The sequence below is a fragment of the Petaurus breviceps genome, unplaced genomic scaffold (genome assembly GCF_028583685.1).
Source record: "Petaurus breviceps papuanus isolate PSGF00001 unplaced genomic scaffold, PetGlider_PUasm1.0 76, whole genome shotgun sequence".
NCBI classification, from domain to species: Eukaryota; Metazoa; Chordata; class Mammalia; order Diprotodontia; family Petauridae; genus Petaurus; species Petaurus breviceps.
The window spans coordinates 51,842,301-51,869,267 of record NW_027186473.1 but is presented as its reverse complement, the minus strand read 5'-3'; the positions used below and the strand labels follow the sequence as shown (position 1 = coordinate 51,869,267).

The window sequence follows — 26,967 nt, the reverse complement described above, 5'->3', positions numbered from 1 at the left end:
TATTGGCTGGTAGCACTGCAAATTGTGTGGTCATCTTGGCCATCCCTGGTAGGGTGGGAGGGAGGGAGGGAGGGAAGATAGCCCTAATTTTACCCACTCCTTTCTATTAAGTAATTTCCTAATATAACAGGGTGGGGTGGGGGAAAAAAAGAGATTAAAATACACAGAAAGGAAAATTACTAGGGATGGCCAAGATGACCACACAATTTGCAGTGCTACCAGCCAATATAATAAACATCTTACCATCTTCCAGCTCAAGACAAAGATTGTATACGGCTACAGGTCTCTTATTACGCTGCCCTTGTCTCTTCGATTGCCTTGGAGGAGCATTTGGAGGAGACGTTGACATGGAGACTGGTTCAGGGAGGGTGGCATCAGGCATGGTCCTGAAAATCTATGATCAAAAACATAAAAGATACTAATTATTTACCCCAAACCTGTATGTAATTCAACTGTAAGCCATCATCAAACAACATTTGTTTTGGATTTTATTCAAGGGGAGGCAGAGCCAACAATCCATTCCTTCAAGTTTTGGGAATTTACCTTGGGTCTTCCTTAAAGAAGGAAACAAAAATAAAAATCCTATTCCACTAAAATTAAACAGACAAAAGGAATACGTGCACATTAACTGTTCTTCAAATAAATTAATCCCAAATCTAAATGTCGGGGTGGCTGTGTGGTGCAAATGTATACACTATTTTTGCTATCTATGGGAGAGTCCAATTTCCCTTTTCCAAAAGGAAATAAATGGAATAATACAGTTACCAATTAATTTGATGAGTATACTTCACTCCTCAATCAAATATGAACATGACCACTGGTTCTTTGTTAAGAGGACAAGTCCTCTGCAGCTGCCTACAAGATAACTGACTGACTGGACTCTTAGGAAGAGAGCCTTTAGTCAGAGGAGTAATCTGTCTGTGTCTGTTTATAACAGAAAGCTGAAAGAGGAGGCCAATGCACTGTGCTGCTTTTTCTGGACAGAAAAAAAAGGTGAAGAAGGAGTGAGCAGTTGAGGAAGTTCATTTTTACAGACCATTGCAAAGGGCTGAATCTTCACACAAAAATCCATCCTACTGAGAGCCCCGGCCAACCAATTTTAGGGGAACCAGTCAACTGGAAATCAATTAAGAGTTTGCCTTTTAGTAAGGTGCCATACTCTCCAAGTATGTCCATACTCTTTAAGGTAAAAGGTATGCTTGCTTAATCAATCAATCAATCAGCCCATATTAAGGACCTACTATGTGCCAGGTACCATGGATTCAAATACAAAGAATAAAACCATTTTCTGCTCCCAAAGAGCTTACATTCTATCATAAAGTTAATTGGAGAACTCCCCTGTGCAATACTCCTTACAGTTACGTACACTAATATTCCAATATTTTACTTACAATAGATCCACCATCTTGATTTTAGTTATAGGATGACCCCTCAAAATTAGTCACATTTTAAAATTAGCCTGTTCTTATGACATTCCCCCACTTAAAGTACATCGTCATTTTTATTAGACATTATTTTAAATTTTGCACACTTCATTAATCCACTTCAGAGGCAGCAGAGAGTAATGTACAGAACACCCGCTGTCCAGTTAGGTCCCTAAATCCAATTGATACAGGCTGAAGGAAACCTCACAGTGCTCCAGATAATTCTCTAATATTATAAAATTGCAGAGATGGGGCCAGTCTACACTGGGACTTTCCTCACCAGAAGTGCCTAATTGCCAGTGAAATCACAGGCCCAGTTCCCACCCCATACAGTGCCACTCCCTCCCCCCAAAAAATTATTCCTTTAAGACTCATAGATGAATCAAGCAAATTCCTCCCTAAGCATTTTCCCTCATGTTTATGAACTCTACAATTTTAATGCCATGATTTATCTCTAATTTCATTCCTTCCTTGGCATAGCAACATTAATTAAAACAGGGTGTTTCTTTGCTTGGCAATTCTTTGGAGAAAAAAGCAAAGCTGTACTCTCAAGAGAAGTGTTCTAGACAGAGATGACTGACAATGAAACATCAATGGCTCCCAGAAACTACAGCTGGGAAGTCTTCTGACCCACAGAGCTTTGCAAAGAACAGCCTTGAGAAGACTTGAAAAGTATTCAATGGGAAACATTGGGTAATCACATATTTAAGACGACCACACAACAGATACTGCATTTCCTAAAGAGAAGACACTCCTCAGGTGGCAGCAGAAGACGGCCAATGGGGGCAAACGTCATAAATGCAGAACTCCGAATTCAAGGGTCTCAATGGAGAGGTTCTTGCGCTAGAATGATTTATGCAAGTCCTGTAATGAACGAGCAAAGACTATTGTTTACAAACAGCAGATAACCACCATAACAACTGGCAGCCATGGAAAACTTTTAATTGAACATAGACTATATGTTTTTGCATAAAATCTATCACGCCCAAATAAATATAAAATATTATTTCAACAGAAGGTATTTGCAAATAGTACCATACTGCCCCCTTATGTGTCAACTCATTAAGAATGGTTTAAATTTCTGTGGACAAATATTTGCTGGTGAAAAATTAATTTGGGACTCCAACTGCTAGCCCAACACCATATTTCCAAGGAATCTGTTGGCATGTGCATCAGTTCAGCTCTCTGGTAAATAGTAACCTACTTAGTCTCAAAGGTTCTCTGCTGCCTCGGCTGCTGTCCACATCTGTATTTATTCCGTTCTGCCTTTGATCAAATTGAAAAAGGTTTGAGAAGAAACAATTAAGAAAGTAATTAGGTGAAGAGAAGAGAGCTGGGAAAAACAGGAGGAGGAGATGTGGCAGGTAAAGGATGTGCTAAAAGGAAAATCTTGCTGGGACTATGATTTGCTGATATTCAAAATGTCTCCTTGATCCATTTCTTTTTGATTCTCTACAAATTAGATAACATGCCCTGGGTAATATTTTGAGGAGAAACTAAATAATCCACAATCCTAAACTTAAAATATTGGAAAAATCATAACCAAAAAGAATGATCCCTGGATTCTCTCTCCCTAGAAAACCAATTCTCCACTAAAATATTACTTAGGGGAATTAGGCTGACTGAGTCGTCAAAATCATGCTAATAATACACAAAGACTGTTTGAACCTGCCAATAAGAAAAGCTTCAAGAAAGTGACAATATGTCCATCTCCTGTCAGAAGACTGAGCCTCCACAGAGACTCATCACCTGGTGGCTACAAAGTCTCATATAGAGTCTCACCGTCCCCCTTCAGAAGCATTGAGGAGTTTTGTAGTCTAAAAACTAGTCATCCATTGAAACCAGTTATCCTAAAGAGGCAGTGTGGTGCAGTGAGTAGAGAGAGATCAAGTCCTGCCTTTACTGTTCACATGAGCACACCCAAGTCAGTCAATCCATCAATGTCCAAGACAACTACACAAGCCTACTAGTCACACAGAGGGTGCTGACATGCATACGTGCATGTGTTTGTGTATGTGTGTGTGTGTGTGTAGAGAAAGAGGTGTGTGTATTCCACATACATAAGTATATGTGCATATGAATATTCAGATATACATAACATGTACATTTTATATAATCTATATTATATGTATATATACAGAGAAAATGTTACATATACACATGTATATGTGTATATGAATACTCAGGCATGTATGTGTGTATATATGTAGGTATATGTGTATATGAAAATACATATGAGGAGGTAGAAAGGAGAGCTCGAGGCCGATGGAGCAAGCAGGATGCAGGATGTGAGACCAGAGATAAGATGCAGGATATGAACAGCCAGAAAACTGATCAAGAAAGCTATGCACTGAAGCCCCCTCGTTGCAGATTTATATATTATATGTGTGTGTAGAGAGAGAAAATATGTGTATTATTACACGATACATGCATATATAATATATATAGTATGTATATATTCCTAAAGTGCTGTAGATGACAACAATGGCATTACCATGTGGAGACCAGGCCCTAAGCATGTCTGAGTCATCTCTTGATGCCTCTAAAAGCCAATTCCAAAACTGCAAGGCCAAATAGCTGGAGAAGGATGATTAGGTATAAAGCTAAAAGGACTCCTCCTTGGAGTTCATAAGATCCCAGATTCAGTGCTGCCCTCTAAACTAACCTCCTCATTAGAAGGAACCTGAGTTTTACTTCAGAGACCCATCACCTCAATACAAGGGCATTGAGCCTTTTGTGCCCTCTCTGGCTCTGAGATCCAGGCTCAAACCCAAAGGGATGTATCTCTTAAAGAATCATTTATTTGAAGGTTCTCCACATTCCACTGGATACAAGTTAATGCTAAAACACTGAAAAATAATATTCAAAGAACAAGAACTGGACTGAAGCAATCTCCTTTCCTTTCTCAACCTCTATTTAAGTGTAGGGTTCTTTATTTCTGCTCCCCACCCCAATACTAGATACCAGAGACTCCTTTCACTTCCCACTCAAACACAAAACTTTACCAGTCACCCAAATGACTGAGATGGCATCCAGATAAATTCTAGTAAAAAATTAGAGACGCCAAGCTGGTCCATCAACTCATTCCTTCTCCCTATTTTGCTCACACATGAACTATATCTCCCCCCACCCCCGCCCTTGCAGAAAAGAAATCTGATAGTTCTGCCCTTTCCCTGCTAGGTAAACAGGAATTTTGATAGAAAGCAATGATTTATTTAGCTCATAAATAAACCCTAATATTATTTCCACAAGGATGGTTTCCCAGTAGCATAGTCAATGTCCCTTCTTATCATGCCAAACCTTCACCTGGAGAAGACCTGATCCTAGGGGGTCAGGAGGAAGGTAATAACAATATGATCCTGGGAACATGGCCAGCTGTGGGTGGGTTTCTCCTGCCCCTCACCATACCAGACCAATGGGCAAAGGTCACTAGGAAATTGAGAATATCCAGAATGCATGATGGTCAAGGAGTTAGGTTCCAAGTAGAGCAACTGGTGGCAAATAATTTTAAGCAAGCATTTCTTCATTTCAGCAACAAGTAAGCATGTCAATGAGCAGTTATTGTTATTTCTTTAAAGACCAGTTCTTAGCAAAATAAATTTATATCATCCATTTTAGAACTAAGAATTATCAATGGTCAAGCCAAGAATGACACATAAACAAATTCTATTTTTCAATCTTCTTTAAATACATGGGAATTTCAGAATGCAATAGTGACTGTAGTTTGAAACTGAATTTTGTAACACAGGCAGAAATAGCCCAAGACATCGTTAATGTGGGTTGATATCTAAGTCATGTTTTATTTATTTGTGGCCAAAATGATGCTTTGGGGTCAGCTCTGTTCTCCCAGAGCTGCTCTTTTTTTTTTTGTTTAATTTGAAACATAAATAATTTTGAATCATATTCTGTTTTGAATTAGATGATCACACAACAACACAACCTTTAATAAAAAGACTTGACCTCTTTTCTGCCCTCTCAGACTGGAAGCCAAACCTGAAGTTCATGCTTTTCTCTTGGAACCACTATGATTTGGGCCATCTTTTAAAACGGCACAGACCTGGGCTTTCTCTAGAAAATGTCTTTGGACACAGGCGTATGCATTTCCTGTGACTTACTGATAGCTCATCTTTCATACTGCCCTTGTTCCTGTGTGGATATACTTATCTTCAGCATCACTAGGTATCAGAGACTATTTATTCAAGGCACATCTTTTCATGTTGTGTATAAATGTTATGCTCCATCAGCATACCAAGAACAAGAGAATCTCAAACCAGGCAGCCAAGAAAAAAACATTCCAAGAGTCCTACCAAGGGGCATCCACTGAGGAAGAAGAGCTGATTCACATGCTCTCATAGCAGGGTTAACACAACCCAAAATCTGCCACCATTGTGAGGCATCATAAATTCTACATGTTCAACAGAAGAGATAACATCTCTTTAGGATCTCTAGAATTCAGTCATCATTTTCAGTATTTTCTTCAACCAGGCCCTGTGGCATGCCCTAAGGCCCAGAGAAGCAAACAAGGGGGCTTCTGCTTGCCACTACTGAAAGAATTGGGGTGTATTTGTTGTCAGTCATGAGTGACACCCTAGTGACTATCACCACTGCCCCCACCCCCAACTCAACACATGTGCCTTAGGTCTCCTAATGCTCTTTCCTGGCTTAATATGTTCCACTGAAACAGAAACAGAGCAAAGGTAGGTCAGACCTAGATATCAGGTTTCTCACTTCTAGGATCTAACTCATCCAGGGCCAAAATCTCAGATCATGCCCTTTACCTGCAGAACTTTGACTCAGACACTCAGCCCTCACCTATAAGACAACCATGCCTCAGGAAGCAGATCTCTTGCCATCAGAGCCTCCAAACACAGAACCAGTCTCCTCTTCAATGCTACCCACTGCTTCAAAAGACCTGGCAGGGTTGGATCCAGGGTGAGGTCCAGGGCCTGTTTCTGGCCAATTGTTTAAATTAGTATGACCATTTACACCTCATAAATCCACCAACATTACAAATCAAGGTTTGATTTATTGTTTTATTGATTGTCTAGACTAGCGGTCAGCAAACTATGTTGAGGGTTAGGCCTAAAGTCTGCTTGTGAAAGGTCTAGCAAGGTAAAAATAAATAGTTTTTACATTTGTAAATATTTATTGTAGTGAAAAAATGCAAAAACTAGTCTTTGCTCGCACACTATATAAAAGTAGTCAAAGGAATAGACTTGGCCTAGAGGCCACAATATGCCCAAGCCTTGGTCTAGACTTAAGAAAAATAATGGAGAAAATATTAATAATACATATTAAATTAAAAAGTCAGACATAAACTTTGAAGGAGCTGGTTGTTAAACATTTAAAAGCATACCACTGGTAGAATGCCCAGTCATATGAGAATCCTATCCTATAGTTACCAACCGCTTCATCTTCCAACCCCAGTGAATCGGCATAGTCAGTTGCTAGATTTAAAAAAATGAAATAATAAAACACCTTCAAGTACCACTCCCTATTCTTCCATCCTTCTACAATCCCAATTTAATCATTAACAGGGAATGGTTTTTGCCTTTCTTTGTACCCTCAGATTTTAGTCCAGTGCTTAGCCTACTGAATAACTGATAACTGATTGAACTCTCCAAAGCAATGCTTGTGTAACATGTAAATACCCTGCCCCCCCCCCCAAGGGCAGGGATTTTGTTTTTTGCATGTCTAATACCCAGCACACATCAGGTGCTTAAGAAATGCTTTGAATTGGTTTCTTTCCTCTAAAACCTTTTCCTCTTTTGCAGAGCCTGGCCCATAAGCTTGAAATCCTCTTCATCTGCCTCCAGAAATCCCTAGTATTCCTGCCTCCCAGGCTGACGTCCTGCAGAAGGCTTTTCTCCTCAGGGTCCCCAGTTGTTACTGCCTTCACTCTGCTAATAATACTTTATATTTATCTATATCCATTCTGCATCCCTCAGTAGAACATAAGTTTGTTGGGAGCAGGGAGTATTTCTTCTTTTTATCCTCCACCTAGCCCTTTATCAGTACTTAATAGTCTTTTGCCCAACTGAATCATATTTTTACCCAGGAATACTCACTCAATTCCCAGAAACTGGTTCTCTCTGTTAATAGTATACCTCAGCTATGCTGTTGTTGTTCAGTCATTTTTAGTTGTGTCTAACTCTTTGTGACCCCCAAGAAAACCCAGCTGGGGTTTTCCTAGCAAAGATACTGGAATGGTTTGCCATTTCCTTCTCCAGCTCATTTGACAGATGAGGAAACTGGGCAAAACAGGGTTAAGTGACTTGCCCAGGATCATACTGCCAGAAATGTTTTGAGGCTGGATTTGAACTCAGGAAGAGGAGTCTTCTAGACTCCAGCGCTAGCACTCTATCTACTGTGCCACCTAGTTGCCCCTACCCTAGCTATGGCTTGTTTAGTAACATGAGCGGTACTATGTCCAGACACAGATCTAACTTAAATTGAATTAAATGACTGAAAGTCCTGCTGACTCAGTGAGCCACTGTTCCCAGACCAGCCTGTCAATCTCTTTTGGAGGGAGGTATCACCCAGTTCTGTGCTACCTATCACATAGTCAAGACATCCCCTACCAGTATGGACCTGATAATTGTCACAAACTTGCACCCTGGGGGAAGAACTGAGATTCGAGGGCCCAACCAGCTGACACTGGTCTAACTGTCCTTTTCTCATTATGAAAGTTATCAATAAAAGCTGGACCCACCTTGAAGTTATTGCTGATGTCAAGTAACTAGCCTGTTGATGTGTTGCTACCTTGACATACCTATGATAAACTCCTTTTAATTCTCTTTGCCCTGAGTTCTGCCTCCTTAATCAGGGTAAAAAGTCCAAATGAAAAATTTCCTTTTCAACAAAATACATTCCTCTTCTTGCCTGATTTTGGGAAGGGGGGAAGAAAAGAAAGGGAAGTGAATGGAAGAGATTGAAAAGGCAAGAAGTGACATTTTCTCCCTTCTTTAGAGAAAAGAATGATAGAATAATTACTGAATACTATTTTCAGCTCCAGGGTCTCCAGTGTACCTATCCGCTCACTCACCAACACTACTTGGAGAAGTTTTGGCTTGCTAAGTATGATGCAATGCAATCACTTTAAGAAATAATGATCTGATTCCATTTACTAGTGCAATCTCAGAACTACAGGATAACTTCAGGATTTAGATGAAGTGCATACTGTTCTTATGGAGCCTTCCACAATTATCTTTGTTTAAATTAGCAGCTCTGTGGGCATATTCTCCATTAGAATGCCTACAGATCTGATGAAGAGGGTTTAGCTAAAATACCTACCTCGACTGAAAATGAATAAACCGATCTAGTTCAATAGTAATTTCCATAGAACAGGCTCTCCCTCTGCCAACATAGATTATAATCCCTCTATAATACAGGAAAGGGTCTTCATGAATTGCTGTGGTACAAAATCCATCCCCCATGACCATCTTGTTGCAGAGTCCTCTTCACACATATTAGACTGGCCATTAGACAACCAACCTAGTCTCTTCTCAGTCAGCTCTTTTGCAGACATCACAGTCACATCATAGATCTAAAATTGGAAGCCATATTCCAATCTCCTTATTTTACAGATGAGGAAACTAGGGCCTAAGAAAATATCTTATCTAAGGTCACATAGGGGAAGTATTAGAGACTAGATTTGAGCCCAGGTTCTCTGACTTCAAAGTCAGTGTTCTTTCCATTATATCAAGATAGCATCTGAACTCCGGTAAAGGATGTGTAGGATTCCAACTGGCAGATATTGGCATCAGTGGGCAGAAGTGCATTCCAAGCATATAGATGGCATGAGATGTTGCTATTTCAGTTGTGTTCAACTCTCAGTGATCTCATTTGGAGTTTTCTTGGTAGAGATACTGGACTGGTTTGCTATTTTCTTCTCTAGTTCATTTGACAGACAAGGACACTGAGGCAAGCAGAATTAAGTGACTTGCCCTGGATCACAGTTAAGTAAGTATTTGAGACTAGATTTGAACTCAGGAAGAGGAGTCTTCCTGACGCTAGGCCTGGCACTCTATCCACTGGGCCACCTCAGAAAGTAGAAAATTTGGTATATGTTTTGAGGAATAGTGAGCAGAGTTTCTGGTTCAATAGCTTTAAAAATAAGAGGCAGCTAGGTGGAACATTGGACAGAGTATTGGACTCAGAATCATGAAGACCTGAGTTCAAATTCAGCCCCAGAAACTTCCCAGCTGTGTGGCCTTGAGCAAGTTGCGTGATCTATGTTTACCTATGGATTGGTTCTTCACTGGAGAAGGAAATGGCAAGCCATTTCTATATCTTTGCCAAGATGAATCCATTGACAACGGAGTCACAAAATGCTGAACATGACTCAATAACTGAACAGGCTTTAAAAATATATTGCTTTGGAGCTACAGTTCAGTTAAAACAAAAAACAAAAAGGAACTTTAAAGACAGGTAGGACCATAGAAATCCTCTAGTCAAATCCTTACTGCTTAGACCAATGAATCAAAAGGCCTTTCCAACACCTGTCACTCCAGAAGGCACTAAATTCGGATCTGCCCCTTTTAGAGAAAGGTGTGGAGCAGAATCTCACACCAAGGCCTAGTCTGACTCCTCCCTCCTGCTCCTTTTTCAGTCTCACAGGCTGTAAATTCAATTAGTCACAGCTATTAGAGGTGCCAGTTCACTTTTAGCCTTTGGGCAACATGATCTTATTTTCAGTTGGCTTATGGGGTTTATATCAGATGAAAAGTTACAATCACAGTAGACTAAGGCACCAGTTAGCAACACTCATAACATTCTGAAGAAGTTGGCTTTCTGCTCTAATTTAAATCTGTGTATTTCTATGGCTCCTCCTTAGCTAGCCTCTCTTTATTTAAGGCAAAATCAGGATACAGGAAACTTTTAGATAAAGGAAATGAATAGAGAATATTATAATGTTTATTACTGGATAGGCACAGGGAGGTGAATCTGGGGAAAGCACAGATCTTTTTGGGGGAAATGCCCTCCATACTTGAAGAAGTAAACACAAGTTGTAGCTTCAGCTGGAATCCTTTGTCCTAAGAAGCCTGTAGGGTCTGTAGCAGTAGTTCACCCTTTCAGTTTCTGCTCTCACCCATGGACACAGCATCCCACGGATCCTTTCCACTATGGCTCCTTCCATTCTGGATGGATCTGGCAGTGCCATCTCTTCCCTATCTCTTTTCAGTTGACTCTCTCACAGGCTGTTTCTTAGTCAACAAGAATTTATTAAAGACTCAATGTGTGTGTCCTTTCCTATGTAAGTGCTGGCAATACAAAGAAAGGCAAAAAACAAAAAACAACAAAAAAAATCAACCCAGGCCCTTTTCTGAAGGAGTTCATAATCTAAGAGCAGAGAAGAATGTTTCTCTCTTTTAAAAACTTGCAGGCACGATTCAAGCCCCATTTGCTTCAAAAATCATGATTGCTTCAAACTGCTCTCAGGACTCTAAGGGAAATGTTTGTCTGGACTATACAAATCTGAGAGGGACAATTAATAAGTATCTAATAATGATTTGAAAATTAAGTGCCTACTATCTGTCAGGTACTATGCTGAGTATTGGTTCAAAGAAGATAGGCTGCTGACCCAAGACTGACAGGGCTAGGATGCAAATCTATGACTCATAGCATCCCAAGGCTCTTCTCTCTCTCCCCTCCATCTTGCTGTATTTGACTTTTTCTTTCTCAGTCCTTCTTAAATTCCTTCCTTCACTCCATGGCCTACTTCCTGTCCCCCTGCCTTCATATAGGCACCCCCTAACATGAGGCCTTTCCTGATCTGCCTAATTATTACTGCTCTTCCTCCCACTTAAAATTACTGCAATAAATATACTTTGCAATTATTGGGTAATAACAATAGTGACAACAACAACAGCTAGCATTTACATAGTGCCTTCTGAGTACTCTGTGCTAAGGACCTTACAAGTATTATCTCAGGGTGGTTAGGTGGCACAGTGATAGGAGGACCAGAGTTCAAATCCAGCCTCAGACACGTGACACTTAACTAGCTGTGTGGCCTTGGACAAGTCACTTAACCCCAATAGCCTTCACTTCCCCCCTCCAAAAAATAAAATAAATAAACAAGTATTATCTCACTGATCCTTACAACGTCTCTGGGAGGTAGGTATAGTTCTGAATAACAATCCCAGCAGAGGAGGAATAAAATAACAAACATTCCTGTCTCCTTACAGGGAGGGCCTGGTTCAGTGCACAAGGATGAAGTGTGGGTCTTACTTGAGAGGACAACTCATACTTTTTCTCTTTAGATATTCTGAATTAAAGATCAGGTCATAGAGGCGGCCCTGGTTCTTGGGCCTATGCCAATAAAGTACAAGCTCTAGTAGGTGCAACCAACCTAGAAAGCTGTCTTGTGTGGTCCTGGTGATTGACAGCGCCTATTGACCAGTCTAGCTAAAGAGAGATTCAACACTTGTGGCTTAGTCACTAAGAAATTCGCTGCCATGGTGATCCAACAAAATAAAGCCTGTCCCAAAAATCTTAGAGCAGGTTTTAAATGATTAGAGGAAAAATCATAAGCCACCAAAAAAATTAGACTAAAATTTATCTGTGCCGTGAATATGGCTGATGTCACTTTATATGAAATTAGAACTTCAAGACGATAAATATATTAAATGAAACTTCTGGGGATAGGCCAATTTAAACAAGCTTGGTATAGGAGACACAGAACTGGGTTTAAGCAAAGCCAAGTTCAAATCCTGCCTCAGACATTTCCCAGGCTCTATCTATTAGAGTCTCAGTTTCTTTATTTGGAAAAAGGGGGCTGGAAATGCTTATACTTTATTCGAGCAGTTGAGGTACAAAAATCTAGCAGATAGAGGGTCAGTCTTGGAGCTGGGAAGAGCTGGGTTTAGGGCCTGCCTCTGACAAATACTATGTGACCGTGAAATATTCCAGTTTAACTCTCAGATTCCACAGCAACTCTCTATGGCTCTTGGCTGAAGTTAAAAGCTCCTGATCTGTGTTGGTGGAAGACATTTCCACACCAGGAATTCCCTATGCCAAAGATCCCATGCCTTTCCCTTCCTACTCTCCCCTCAAAAACCTTACATCACTACTCAAATAAGATAAAGTGCATGGTGCACTGTACAAACTGTTACACACTAAATAAATATCAACTATTATTAGTATTAAGAATATAGATGTTTTCAATCCAGTGACTTGGCTAATTACAGTCAAGTCTTCCTTTAGGCCAAATCTGACAGTGACTTCTACTTCGGATATGTGCAAGTCTCTCATTCGGTCGGATTCCAGTAGCTTATTCCTGACCCTACTCTAGGCCAGGATTTCGGAGTTCTGCTCCTCCATACTTACTCACTTTCTCCCTTCTCTCAGGGTCCCAATCACACCCACACACACCCTTCTAGTTGTCACTCTCCACTTTGAAATGATTCCAATACAGGGCTCAGGAAAAATCCCTGCCCACATTTTTACAGCCTTCAGGCAAAGCTTTCACCCCACCCCTCTCCAACTCAATATGCCCAATATAGGAATGGCCATTCATCATGAGCCCTAATGTTCCTTCTGTCAGAAATGAACCAGCTCTAAGCCGAGAATACACTGGAATGCCCGAGCCAGAGAAACATGAAGCAGGAGCCATGCCAGCCACTGAGCCTACAGCAGAACAGCACAATCCAAAGGTCAATGCATGGGTTCTTGGTTCCCTTGAGAATCTGGTACTTGCTGACTCGGCTGACTCCGGAAGCTCCAGGCCACGTGCCAAGACGGCTTCCTCTCCAGAGGACTTGCCCCAGCATCTGAGCACTTCCTGACATAAATGGTCCCAATCACAACTAACAGGGGGATGAAGAACTGTCTCAGGTTCATCTGTTTCACTGGGAAGAAAAATCAACATGTCAGGATAAAACACTGAGATCTTGCTGCTCAGACTGGAGTAGAAATCCTAAAATCCAATTCCTTTTGATACTGTAACTAATTCTTTTTTTTTTAACTACACGCATCAGTGAGATCATGAAACAAAGTATCTATTCCTTGCCACAGTGAGTCACTTCAGCCACCCTGTTGCTATGCTCGGCACACATTTTATTTGTGTGCTTTACAACAGTCATGATAATAATAACTGACATTTACATAGTACTTTAAAGTTTACATACATTATCCTGTAAGACACATCCTACATCCATACACTGAGTCATATGAGAGCCCTCTAAGGTGGGTGCTATTATTGCGATAGGAAGTAGTAGATAGGATGAATACAGGGCCCGGAGTCAGGAAGACCAGAGTTCAAGTTCAGCCTCACACACTTACTAGCTCTGTGACCTTGGCCAAGTCTCTTAAACATCTGTTTGCCTCACTTTCTTCATCTGCAAAATGGGGGTGATAATAGCACTGGTCTCCCAGGGTTATTATGAGGATCAAATGAGATCATAATTGTAAAGAGCCTGGCACCATACAAATGTTTTCTTGTTGCTGTTCAGTTGTTTCAGTAGTGTCCAACTCTTCATGACCACATCTAGGGTTTTCTAGGCAGAGATACTGGAGCAGTTTGCTATTTCCTTCTCCAGATCATTTTACAGATGAGGAAACTGAGGCAAACAGGGTTCAGTGATTTGCCCAGGGTCACGCAATTAGGAAGTATCTGAGGTTGGATTTGAACTTATGAAGATGAGTCTTCCTGACTCCAGGTCCCAAACTCTGTCTACTGCTACCACCCAGTTGCTGAATTTATAAGTTAATTATTACTGAGGCAAGCTAAGTGACAGAGTGGACAGAATGCCAGGCCTAAAGTGTGGAAAACTCATCTTCCCATGAGTTCTGTAACCCTGGGAAAGGCATTTAACACTGCTAGCCTCAGTTTCCTCATTTTTAAAGTGAAGTGGAGAAGGAAATCGCAAACCATTCCCATATATCAGGAAAACGCCAAATGGGATAACAGAATTAGACACAATTGAACAAGAACATTGTTATTGTTGTTAAGAAAATTTATTAAGCTGGTTAGTGAGCTAGGCTCTGATAAAACAGCATCTGCGCTCAAGGAACTGGTATCCTGAAAATCTTAAAATCATCTCTAGATGACCAAGTCCGAGGGACACCATATCTTCCTTTCTTCTCCAAAATGTATAAAACTGAAGTTTCCCTTCCATTACAGAATGTCACAAAATGGCATTTCCAAGTTCACTGAGTCATAGATTCATTCCAAGGAGCTGCACTTGCCTTCCCATACAGGAGGAAAAGACTAAAAAACCTTTTTGAGGTATACATAGTGCTCTGCATACAATATCTTATGTGAGCCCTGATGCAGTCTGGTGAAGTCAGTAAAGTAATTCCCATTTTACAGGTGGAGAAGCTAAGGCTGAGCTGACAATGAAGAATGAGCAATGACTCTGCAAGCAGAGATCCTGCTCCAGATCCTGGCTTTGCCTCTTATTACCCATGTGGCTTCACTCCAACACTCCAGGCTTCAATTTCATCCCCTGCAAAATGAGGGCATGGGACTCGATATCTGCTGAGGTCCCTTCCAACTCTGATTCTGTGGGTGACTGACTGGCATCAGGGAAGGCAGACACAAAATCTGAACCTAGATTCTCTCACATCATTTCTAATGGCCCTACCATTGTGCCACACTGCCTCCTCCCTCCTTTCTCACCCCCTTTCCACTACTCTCTCTAAGCTTAGACCATTTAGAGTTTCTGTAATGCTGTCTTTTCTTTCACCCCAATCTCGTGCCCATCACTGCCACTGTCTAGAGCATTCAGTTCTCCCTACTCTGGACAGTTAAACAGCAATTACTAGATCTGAAGGCTGAACAAAAATCATTTCAGATGCCCCACAACAAAGAAAGCAACCATCAACCAGACAAGCAAACCAGTGGTTTAGGAACAGAATCTTAACCAAGTACAACCTACTCACTTATTATTATTCAAAACACACACACACACACGCACAAGTTTGTCGAGCATAAGACAAATGGTCTAGGGAGAGCCAGTGTTTCGGGACTGACAGCTGAGATATATTTAAGGACAGTAATAAACCTCTCTGTATTCTCGAGTGTCTGGCCTTAAGTGTGCAAACCGTACCATGAGGGCTGATGGGAAGAACAAGTAAGGTAAGATACTTGATGGGTTATTCTCAGCTATGTGAGCCTAATGAATCATCATCTCCACTCCTTGTCCACACCCATCACTACCCCCACTGGCATACACCCAGCAGGCTGACCTGACACTTCCTTCAGCTGGTCAGGTCACCTTTCCTCTAAGCAAGGGCCAGAGACACACGGACCAAGCTGGGATTCAAGTTCTATTTAGGACAGTCCTATACCCCAGGAGTACGTTCCTCAACACAGTAATTTATACACCAGAATGTTGTTCTGATTTCTTTAGTGTGCCTGAACAAGTTGATTTTCTTCTTTTATTTGGATCTGGACTAGGATTGGGGGCTGGGGGGGGGGGGGGGGTTCTTGGTGTGGCAACTCACTTGGGACTTCTATGGGGCAATGAGATGTTAAGTGACTCACCAGGAGGGTCACTGGGCAACAGCAGAAGTATGACCTAAGCCCAAACTTCCCAGACTTTGAGGCTGCATCTCTAGTCACCATGACCTGTTGCCTCTCCAAGAGAGTATCTCCTCCACTGTTAGCCTTTCCAGTAAAAGAAGGCAACCCTGACCCCTTCTTTGTATCCTTGCCTTGTTCCAATATATGTTTTTCAGGAGCCAAGAGGGAGGGGGTGTGGGTATGTGTATGTATGTATGTGTGTGTGTGTGTGTGTGTGTGTGTGTGTGAGAGAGAGAGAGAGAGAGAGCACAGTAGCTACTTTCCCTTATACTCACTACTCTGCCACAATACTCAATATGAAGCCCTTTTGCTGTCTCTTCCCAAACAATAATAATAATAATAACAATAATGTGATAAACATTTATTAAGCCCTACTTATGTGCCAGACATTATGCTAAATCAAGGATCAGGATCATGAAGGAACGTCAAAGACTGAAGTTTGCAAAGCCATTTACATGGTTTTGATGCTCAGAATAACGCAATCAAGCGCAGACTATTATCCCCATTTTGCAGATAAGGAAGAGGGGCTCAGAGAGGGCAGGTGCTTTGCCAGTGGACACAAAAACACAGTATACACAGTGGGATCAGGATTCAAGTCCTTCTCAACTTCAGCTCCACAGCTCTTTTCTCTACCCTACACAGCTTTTCCCATCTCTGGGTACTACTTTTTCTGGTTTAGTTTTGTTTTTTCAAAATTGATATTTTTTAAAGGATATATGATTGCTCTTTCCACCCTTCACAGAAAGCCATGCCTCATAAAAGAGAAAAAGCAAAAAAATTTGCCAAAACTATGCAACATATTATTGGGCACCTACCTGGGTGGTACAGCGGGTAGTGTGCTGGGTCTGGAATCAGGATGACCTGAGTTCAAATCTAGAGTCAGACTCTTACTGCTTAGCTGTGATTATAGGCAAGTCACTTAACCCTGCTTGCCTCAGTTTCCTCATCTGTCAAATAAGCTGGAGAAGGAAATGGTAAACCACTCCAGTTGTCTCTGCCAAGAAAACCCCAAATGGGGTCACAAAGAGTTGGACATGACCACACAACAAGCGGCATATTAACTGGGTCAAACAGTATATACAATATTCCACACCAAGTCCCCCACTTGAGTCAAAAAGGGAGAAAAGTACATTTTATCCTCTTTTCTTTGAAAACAAATTTACTCCTTTTAATTAACTGGTATCTAGAGTTTTTGTTGTTGCTGTTGTTCTTCCCACTTCTTTTACTGTCAACGTATAAACTGTTTTCCCGGTTCTGCTTAATTCACTTTACATCTGTCTAACTCTTCCCGCATTCTCTATACTTAGCATTTCCTATAGCTCTGGAATAGTACACAACATTCCTATACCACAATTCCCTTGGCCATTCCCCAAATTATGGGCACCTACTTTGTTCCCAGTGATTTTGTCCTACAAAAGGAGGTCCTTCACTACAGGGATATATAGTCATTTTTAGTTTTTTGTATTAATTCCAAATTTTTTTCCTTAAATATTTTTATCTGTATAAATGTCCTATACCCAACACATTTAGAGGCTGGAGCAAAAGTAGAAAATAATCATTTAGGTAGAAAATCATCAAATTTAGTCATTAAATTTAGTCAAATGATTTTGTCAAATGACTAAAGACTAAGGATTTGTAAAAAATGGTTTTCTCATCAACTGGATATCTTCAACCAGATACTGGCCAGCCACTGGTCAGGGCAACTCAGGGGATTATTCCTCACAACTGGGTTGGGATGCAGGTGAAGTTAACCAGGCCACAAAAAACAACAGGCCTCTGCCAATAAAACATGTTTTCTCTGTCCCTTTAAGTCTCAAGAATCCTGCAATTATTATTATGCTTCTATAGAAGAGTTCTTAATAAAATATTTCTTAATTTGGAAGTCTTCCCTTTATGCTAAACAGATTCTTCTTGGGTTTTGTTTGTTTTTTTCCATGTTACTCTTTTAGGATAAACTTATGTAGAAATAATCTATGTGGATACTTGTATTCTTAACCTTTCTTATTTCTACCACTGGAAAAAAAAATAGCCATCAGCTACATTTTCCCCAATAAGGCTGTCTCTTAGAAAATGTTTTCCATGCCACACACACTTTTCTAAAACATGAAAGGACCTTAAAATCTATCTCACCTAGATTAATGATTAGTCCTAAAAGTACTACAAAGAGAAGAAAAGTTAAGTTAGATTTTTCTCATTTTTTTTCCTGGGGAATTACTCTGTTCCTGGCTTTTCTCTGCTATTGAAGTACAGTAGATTTCAATGCTGAGAATGGGGACCCCAGAATGCATCAAAAGGGAGACTTACAAGTAGAAGTGCTGAACCGAGTGATTAGAAACAAGACAATCATTATTCAAAGGAATTATTGTTCAGTGTGACCAACTCTTCATGACTCCATTTGGTGTTTTCTTGGCAAAGAAACTGGAGTTTTTTACATTTCCTTCTCCAGCTCATTTTACAGATGAAGAAAGTGTGGCAAACAGCATTAAGTGACTTGTCTAGGGTCTCTAAGGAAGTGTCTAAAGTCACATTTGAACTCAGGTCTTTCTGACTGCAGGCCTGGTGCTCTATCCACTGGGCTACCAAACTTCCTGTTAAGATAAGTTAATCATAGGATTAACAGATCTGAACCTGGAAGGGATATCTGAATCTCTTCTATCTACTAGTCTAGGAGTTCCCAAACTTTTTGTTAACAGAGCTCCTTTATACTCTTAAAAATTTACTAAGGACCCCAAAGAGCTCTTATTTGGGTTCTATCACTTAATATTTACCATATTAGACATTAAAACATCATAACATTCTTATGAAAAAGAGTTTTGACCTCACAGACTGTCAATGTTCCCCAACCACACTTTGAGAACCACTAGATTCTAGTACGTACCCCTCTATTTTACAGTTAAGGGAATTCTATGCTAGAGAGATCAAGTATCGACACAGACAGCAACATAAAAGCAGAAGTCATATTTAAATGCAGATTTTCTTGACTTGGAACTCCAGCCTTTCCACCATACCATTCTGTCCCCTAAATGTTGCTCTGTACGGGGAACCCTGATACCCTTTACTGAGTTACAGGAGTATTGATTAATCACCTAAATTGTTCTTCCATTTTAAGCAAAGTGAAATTGCTATTCAAGAGAAATCAGGTGTTTGTTGCATTCTCCTGGTGGGAAAAGAGTTTTAACTCTTCCTTTCTACTTAGGGATAAAATATATAACAAGAAAAAATACTTCCAAATGGGCTTTTCAGACTCATCTCCAGTGCTGACTCCTACAGGATGTCTCTCCTGCTTCTCCTTAGATACTGGTATTCCTTCCCTCCTCACATTTTATTGATCTCTTTAAATGCTTTATTCTCCCAGGAGAGAGATTTCTAACCACGAGGGTACAAGAAGTTTGTCACAGGAGTAATTTTTCTTTATGAAAAATTGATCTTTATTTTATTTCCCACACTTACATGCATGGGGAACTCCAGGATTTCAATCATATTCCTACTGAATAGGGGCACAATAAGATTTATTGAAAACCACAGAGTACAGAGACCAGCAGGAGTGGAAAACACCTGGCCTACTGCTGCTCAAGTACAGGAATGATTTCATTTTTGTCTCTGAACCCACAACAGCTACCACAATACCTCTGATCTTTCTGTTCCCAGCCCCTAGCACAGACTTCCCCACATGGTGGGTGCTTTAAAAAAGCTTCCTGAATTGAACTAAAAACTATAAAATTCCATTTTCAGCTATAAAGGCAAAACAAAAAGGGAAAAGTTGGCATGCTGGCAAATTCATTTGTTTTGTCTTCATTATATAAACATATATAGAATCTCCATCATCTATAGAGGATTAGACACCATTTACATGCCTAATCACCCAATTGCTTCAGAGACTTGGATTGGCATAATATACAGATTGTAGCCCATGTGCACTTGGGGTAATTAAGAATGAGTAATAATAATTACAAACAGCAGACCAGCTGTGCAATAATTAATAAGAATTTTCTAAGGCCCACAACTCTTGCCTGGTATGCGTGGTTTGGGGGACAAGAAAAAGCCCTTGACCTTCAAAAATCAAACACAAGGATTTCCAACCTTACTCCCACAGATTCTGACAAACATATATAAGCACTTTTCTGTCAATCCTACTTCTAACTGGTGCCACCCAATGGCTGCTATTAAGTAAACATGGTGTCAAATTTGTGTTAAAAACTTTCCTGCACGATGCCTGCAAAAGTGGTTAAGTAGCCCAGACAATGGTGCTGTCATGCAAAGAAGAATTTACTGACAAGCTACATCCCCCTTGTGATCTGATTCCTGGGCATCCCATCTTCCTAACACAACAGTAAATTTCTGGAGGCAGACACTCCCAAAGTTCAGCACAGTGTGCTATACAAGTCAAACAGGTGTCCAGTAAATGCTGAAGGAATGAATAAACAGCAGTCAAACAGTTAATTCCTATAGATAATAAGACCTCTAAACCTAGCAATGACTCCCCCGCCTCTAAGCTCAAAGGAACAGGTAAAGAATATAGTGTCTCAATTTCCCGTGAATTTTTCACTCTGCTCTGTAATGGGATTGACAACATGGCAGACGTTAATGAACAGAACACACAGGAAATCTGGGAATTTGCATCTCACCTCGAACACCTACTCCCTGTGTGACCTTTGGAAAATCGTGTTAGCCGTCTAAGCTCTAGTTTTTACTCACCTGTGAAATTATGGCACTCATTCACATCGCCATGAGAACCAAGGAGACAATGCATGGAAAAGAAACCTTATGAACCTGCTCACATTTCCTCATGACTCTGAGCTAGTAAGGACAAATGTGATCCTCATTTTACAGATGAGGACACTGAGGCTCACAAGGTCACATGAGCTGTTAAGTGGCAGAGCTGAGATTTAGACCCAAATTTCATTACATCAAGCCCACTTTCCACAATAGTTTTTTATAAGGTGTCATCTCATCTATCTGACAGTGAGACAGAGATTAACAAAGTTCTGGTTGTGGAATTCTTAGAATAATACAACCTATTCAGGGCTCAGATGACTTTGGGAGAAAAATTTTTATCCCATAACGTTGGTTGCACCTGAGATTCATTTAGAAAGGGCCTTATTTTTGGTCGAGGTCCATTGATTTATGTATTAAATTAAGTTAGACTGTATTCCATGAATAAGCTATGTAATTATGTGATCGCTGTCCTACCCCCTATATTGTCTCAAGCTGTCTCAACTTCAAACTTGAGGTTATCATATTCTTCCTTCTTCCTCCCTTCTTAAAGTCAACCCGTTGTCAAATTCTCTCAAATCTACGTCTATGACAACCATGCCATCATCCTATTATAGGCTCTTACTAACATATGGCTGGAATACTGCAATCTTTCTCTTTCTTTAGAGGTCTTCCCAACTCCAGTTTTTCCTCTGGTACATTAATCCTTCATACTGTTGTTAAATTTATCTTTCTTGCTCCTAAGTAAAGGTTGGATACATTTGGTACCCCCCAGCCTTTACAGCCGCACCTTGTATAGCCAACCTATATATATGTAGAAACTGAAAGCGTTTCAGTGGTCATCTGGTCCAATTTCTTCTTCTTACAGATGAGGACGCTGGGGTCTGGGATATCCACTGTCATTTAAATAGTAACAATCCAAAGTGAGATTTGAATTCAAATCCCCTGATTCCAGAGCTGGTATTCTTTCCACGGCAGCCCATTACCTCCTAGGTTGGATGATCACTTGGATTTATGATAGAGAAGAATCCTGCTCAGCATGGATTACCCTAAACTGCTTCTATGATGGTATGGGGACTAATCCAACAGTGGTTGGCACACAGTAGGCACTAAATAAATGTTTATTGAGGGACAGCTAGGTGGCACAGTGAATAGAGCACCGGCCCTGGAATCAGCAGGACCTGAGTTCAAATTCGGTCTCAGACACTTGACACTTACTAGCTGTGTGACCTTAGGCAAGTCATTTAAGCCTAACTGCCTTGTCTTTCCCCCCCCTCCAAAAAATAAAATTTGATTTAAAAATAAATATTTATTGACTAACATGGGAGCTATTTACCATCTACATCAAACAGTCAGCCAAGATTTATGCTGCCTTCTACCACAAAGCCATCTAAGTAGGAGACAGGAAGATGCCAAAGGACAAGGTGAGGTTGGGTGGTTATCTTAATCAAGTCTTCCCCCATTAAAAAGGAAGCTTCTAGAGGGCAGGGACTGTTTTTCTGTCTGCCTGTGTTTGTATTCCCAGCATTTAGCAAAGTACCTGGCACACAGTTAGTCCTTAAAACAATGCACAACTGACTGAGCCATAAGAGTTGTGGGGAACAGGTTCAGGAGGAAAGAAGTGGCGACACAGAGGGCTGGACTGTGTGACCTTCCAAAGGGATGTCTGTGCCCTGGTGGCAGTCTTTGTTCTGTCACTCCATCATACGTGTGGCAGATAATGCTGTGTATTATATATCTCTTTGGTACCTTATCATTCTCCTAGATGATAAACTGCACATGACAGGATCCATATGTTATCTACAATTTGTATCTTCTCCAGTTTGTTTTCCATAGCTTAATTCCATTATCTCTGGGCCTTCTGTCTCTAACCATCATCAAAAGAGAAACATTCCAAATGGAGTTGCAATGAACCTTAACTATCGTGCTGTTCAGCACTCTGAAGATGAGAGAAGGAAGGCAAATTTCCAAAGGTTTTCCAGGTAAATGAGAATTTGACCCCGGATCATGGGCCCTCAGGATCCAGAGTTCTTTCCACTACACTAGACTGCCACCTAGATACTAATAATCAAATGATAGGCCTGGAGAGCTTACATAATACTTAATAGCTATAAATAGTAGCTAGCATTTATATGGCCCTTTAAAGTTTGCCTAGCATTTTACATATATTATTTCATTTTATCCTCTCAACAAGCCCTGTGAGGGAGGTGCTATTATCATTTCCATCTTGCAAAGGAGGAAACTAAGGCAAAAAAAGGTTAAGTGACTTGGCCAGGATAGGAACTCAGGCATCATTTCTGACCCCAGATCCAAAACTCTGACCACTGTATCACCTAGCTGCCTCAAATATAAAAAGCTAATAAAAGCTAACTGAGGGAAAAGGAAGTAAAAAAGAAAAGAGGGGAAAGAGCTGTGGGACAAAAAGAAAAAAGAGAAAGAACAATGAGAAGATGAGAGTGGAGAGAGATACTTTGAGGTCTTTCATCTAGAAGAGGAGTTAGGTTCCAAAAAAGTTTCCATTTGGGTTCCCTGTCAGAAGTGAACCATCTGACAGAGAAATGTGAGCCGAAAAGAGCCCAAGGAAAGTGGTCATTTGAGACAATCAGCCTTGGAGGATTTCCCCTACCCTATTATTAGCCAGATGATAGAAAAGGCATTTGATTATTTCTTCCCTTACACACTGAATACCAACGGGCAGGTTCTTCCTCCTTAAAGGATATTGGAATTTCTGAAAAGGGAGGGAAGAGGGAAAAGAGGAGGAAGAGAGAATTACAGTGAGCATTTAAACAGGCAATCCTGCTTTTCTAGACAACCTATTGAGATGCACCGATTTTCATATAGGAGACCCAAATGTGATACTGATGCAGAAACAAACTAAGGGGAAGTGGAAGATGGCGCCACCAGTTGGGGAAAAGTCCTGAGGATGCTCTAAAGACAAGCAGCCCATTTCTCCATGCACCCACACTCGAGGCTGCCCTCGTGAATTATTCTGCCTTTAAGGGTCCCCTTGAGATGATCCAAGGATGGAAAGAACAAATCAAAGATGCTGAAGAACAAATCCAAAAGAGACCTGTTCTCCAAAACCCTAATGACTAGAAGGCTTCAAATATTTTTTCAAAACAACTTTTTTTTTTACAAATTTTTCATTGGAGATTTTTAAAAAATGATAATGGGAAAGAATGACTCCAAATTTGAGAAAATTGGAGCATCATTTCAAGGTTAACAGAATGACTGGCTATGTTTGCTATATGGAATTTTATCCAGAGAAAAAGAAGCCTTTGATTCAAGCTTTCTGGACCCCTGACCTTTGCATTTCTTTGCAGAGTTGCAGGACTATGGATATTAGGCACTGCATACTGCAGACTTTTTCAATATGTCAGCTGGTTTTGCTGATTTTTCTTTTTCCCTTTTTATTCTTTGTTATAAAAATGGCTTTCTGGGTCAAGAAGAAGGATATCTTGTAAAATATAAGTGATGAAAAAACAAAGGGTATCAATAATTTTTTTTCTGAAGAAAAGAGAGATGTGCCATTCAAACCACATGAGAAAAAGAAGGCCTTCTGTATTCTAAGAAGGGATGCAAAATTATTATTAAATAAATGTTCCCTAAGCACATAGCTTTCAAAAGGCCATACACTGATAAATAAGTTGCAATCCATGGCACTATTCTTTATAGATCAACTGGACCCTCTGTAAAATATGTACAGTATATTTTAATTGATTTTATGGAAGTAGAGTAAACATTTTCAACTTATTTTTTTTTTGCCTTTTGGAGGGCAATTGGGGTTAAGAAACTTGCCCAAGGTTATATGGCTAGGGTGTGTGTGTGTGTGTGTGTGTGTGTGTGTGTGTGTGTGTGTGTGCGCGTGTGTCTGTGTGTGTCTGTGTGTGTCAGTGTGTGTGTGTTTTAAGTGCCTCAGGCCAGATCCAAACCCAGGTCCTCCTGACTCCGGTTCTGGCGCTTTACTCACTGAACCACCTAGCTGCCCCCATTTTCAACTTTTAATTAAAAAGCTACATAGATATACTTTTATTTTATGACTTGTTGATTTCCTGGTCTTAGGATTTATTTCATGAAGAAGACTTGGTCAGAGAATTTGGAAGGCACTGCAGAGGTCACCTAACCCAAGCTCCCACATAAGGCACGGCTCTGATTCTGTAATCTCCCTGATATACGGGCAACTTCAGTGCCCTTAGACACTTCTGGGAACAGGAAATCAGTCCAGCCAATTGTCAGAATGGTTATAAAGTTCTTTCTTACACTGGGATGAAGTGTCCCTCTCTATAAATTCCACATATTCATTCTCGTTCCACCCTCTGCAATAACAAAGAAGCCTACTCCCTCTTCAACACAGTAAAAATGCCACATGATGTTTACCTATAGAAGGCTTTCCTTCTGAGGATTCAAACCCCCACTACAAAGACAAGTTTACCTGAACATGCTGATGAAGGTGGGAGGCCACAGGAAGCTGCTGCATCATTTTACACATCAGAAAACTGAAGAATTTAATGGGGAACAGTGACTGGAAGGCACCTGGTCCTGCTGTAGTGATGAACTATTTTCTGCAAAGATTTCAAACCCTCAGTTGAACGGAGGATTCTGAACTCTGCCTTCCTTTGGTCTTCCCCAAGCTGCCTTAGGAGTAATGGAGCTTGGGTAATTTGTCTATCCAATTCAACCTGCCAAACATTTATTAAGCACCTACATATTAAAATCACAATGTAGTGGTTGGAGAGCTGGTCTCCAAACCAGCATGACTTCTACGTTCAAGTGACCTCTGTCACATATGACCTTCAGGGTATTATTTAACCTCTCCATGCTCTGAGAGGAGTCAAACACTCTGCGACACCACCTAACACTGCCCAAATCAGATTAAAAGGTAGTTAGCGGGGAGGCCAGGTGGTGCAGTGAGTAAGAGTGCCGATCCCAGCATCAGGAAACCTGTGATCAGTTCTGGCCTCAGATACTTGGCACCCACACAAAATAACTGGCCATGTAACCTTGAGCAAGTTATTTAACCTCAAATGCTTAAAAAAAGTAGTTAGGAAACATTGAACAAAACGAATGAAAATATAATAAAACACTGATAATGTTAACATGTGATTTTCTAAGTCAATATGTGCTGGCAGGGATCCTTGTGTACTGTCTAGTGGCTCTAGGCAACAAGTTACAGAAAAGATGATGACCCACAAGTAAAGAGTTTTCTTTTCTGAGAGTTGTCTAGGCCAGTGAAATCACAGGTACTGTGTTAGGCACCTATCCCTATCCAAGGAGAAGCAGTTATGGTGCTTTATCAATCTTTAGAATAAAAGCAGACTACTCTTCTTCTCCTCAGTTTACCTGGTATAGTCAGATAAGAGAGACAGATGATAGAAGACAGAGAAAAGGAGAGAGAGGGGGATAGGGAAGGGAAAAGACAGAGAGGGCATCCTCCATTAGAATACAAGCTCCTTAAGGACAGAGACTCTTGTTTTTTCTTTACATCCCCAGTGCTTAGCACATGACCTGGGACAAAATGAGCATAAGAAAAAAAACTTCTTGATTGACTGATTTCCAAACCTAATGTTAAATAGTTGAAGGGGCATCAAGATTGGAATAAGGTTTCAATAATGCTAACCACAAGGGGACTGACAGAAGTACAGAATGTTAGGGTAGGCAATTATCTCAGAAGGCCACCTAGTCTGACATCCCATGTACGGCAAGCATCCCTTCCACTGCACCCCAGAAAGACAGTCACCCAATCTCTGCTTAAATACTTCTAGCAATAGACGCTCATTACATAACAAAACAGACCACTTCATTACTATTCTAATTATCAGAAAGTATAACTTCCATTCATTGACCTAGTTCTGCTCTCTGAAAGAAAAGTACAGCTAGCATTTATATTGTGTTTTACAATTTACAAAGTCTGTGCTATTGGCTCTCGAACAGTTGGGGGACTACGATTACAGTTTTATTGAAAAATATTATGTTTACTGATTTTTTTCTTTTCTATCAACAAAACCTCCTTTTGCTACAGCTATTGCCATTATAAATGGGAGTCTGTGCCAGATGAATGGACTGTCCAAAGCTGAGACCTTCTCAGGTTTCTGGGTGGAGGCTTGGGCCAGAAGAAGTGTGACATCCCCATAAAGAAATATGAACCCTCCGCGCCCCAGACATGTGTGACACAAGGATCACATAGATGCCAAGCATCCAAATATATACGTCCTCCTCCCATTACAGAAGAATGTAAAAGGAAGTAAAATGAGAAAGGGATACACTTCTTCAAGTCCACGATAAGGATGATCATTGAGGCATAGA

General features: G+C 40.6%; 1 protein-coding gene across 1 annotated transcript in view; it reads right to left on the bottom strand.

The window, feature by feature from the left end:
* ARHGAP10 (Rho GTPase activating protein 10) overlaps positions 1-26,967 on the bottom strand; it is a 392,686-nt gene that overhangs the window by 85,351 nt on the left and 280,368 nt on the right. Inside the window, exon 18 of the mRNA XM_069105012.1 lies at positions 244-394. Within this exon, the coding sequence (XP_068961113.1) occupies positions 244-394 (151 nt within the window). The remainder of the gene's footprint in view (positions 1-243; positions 395-26,967) is intronic.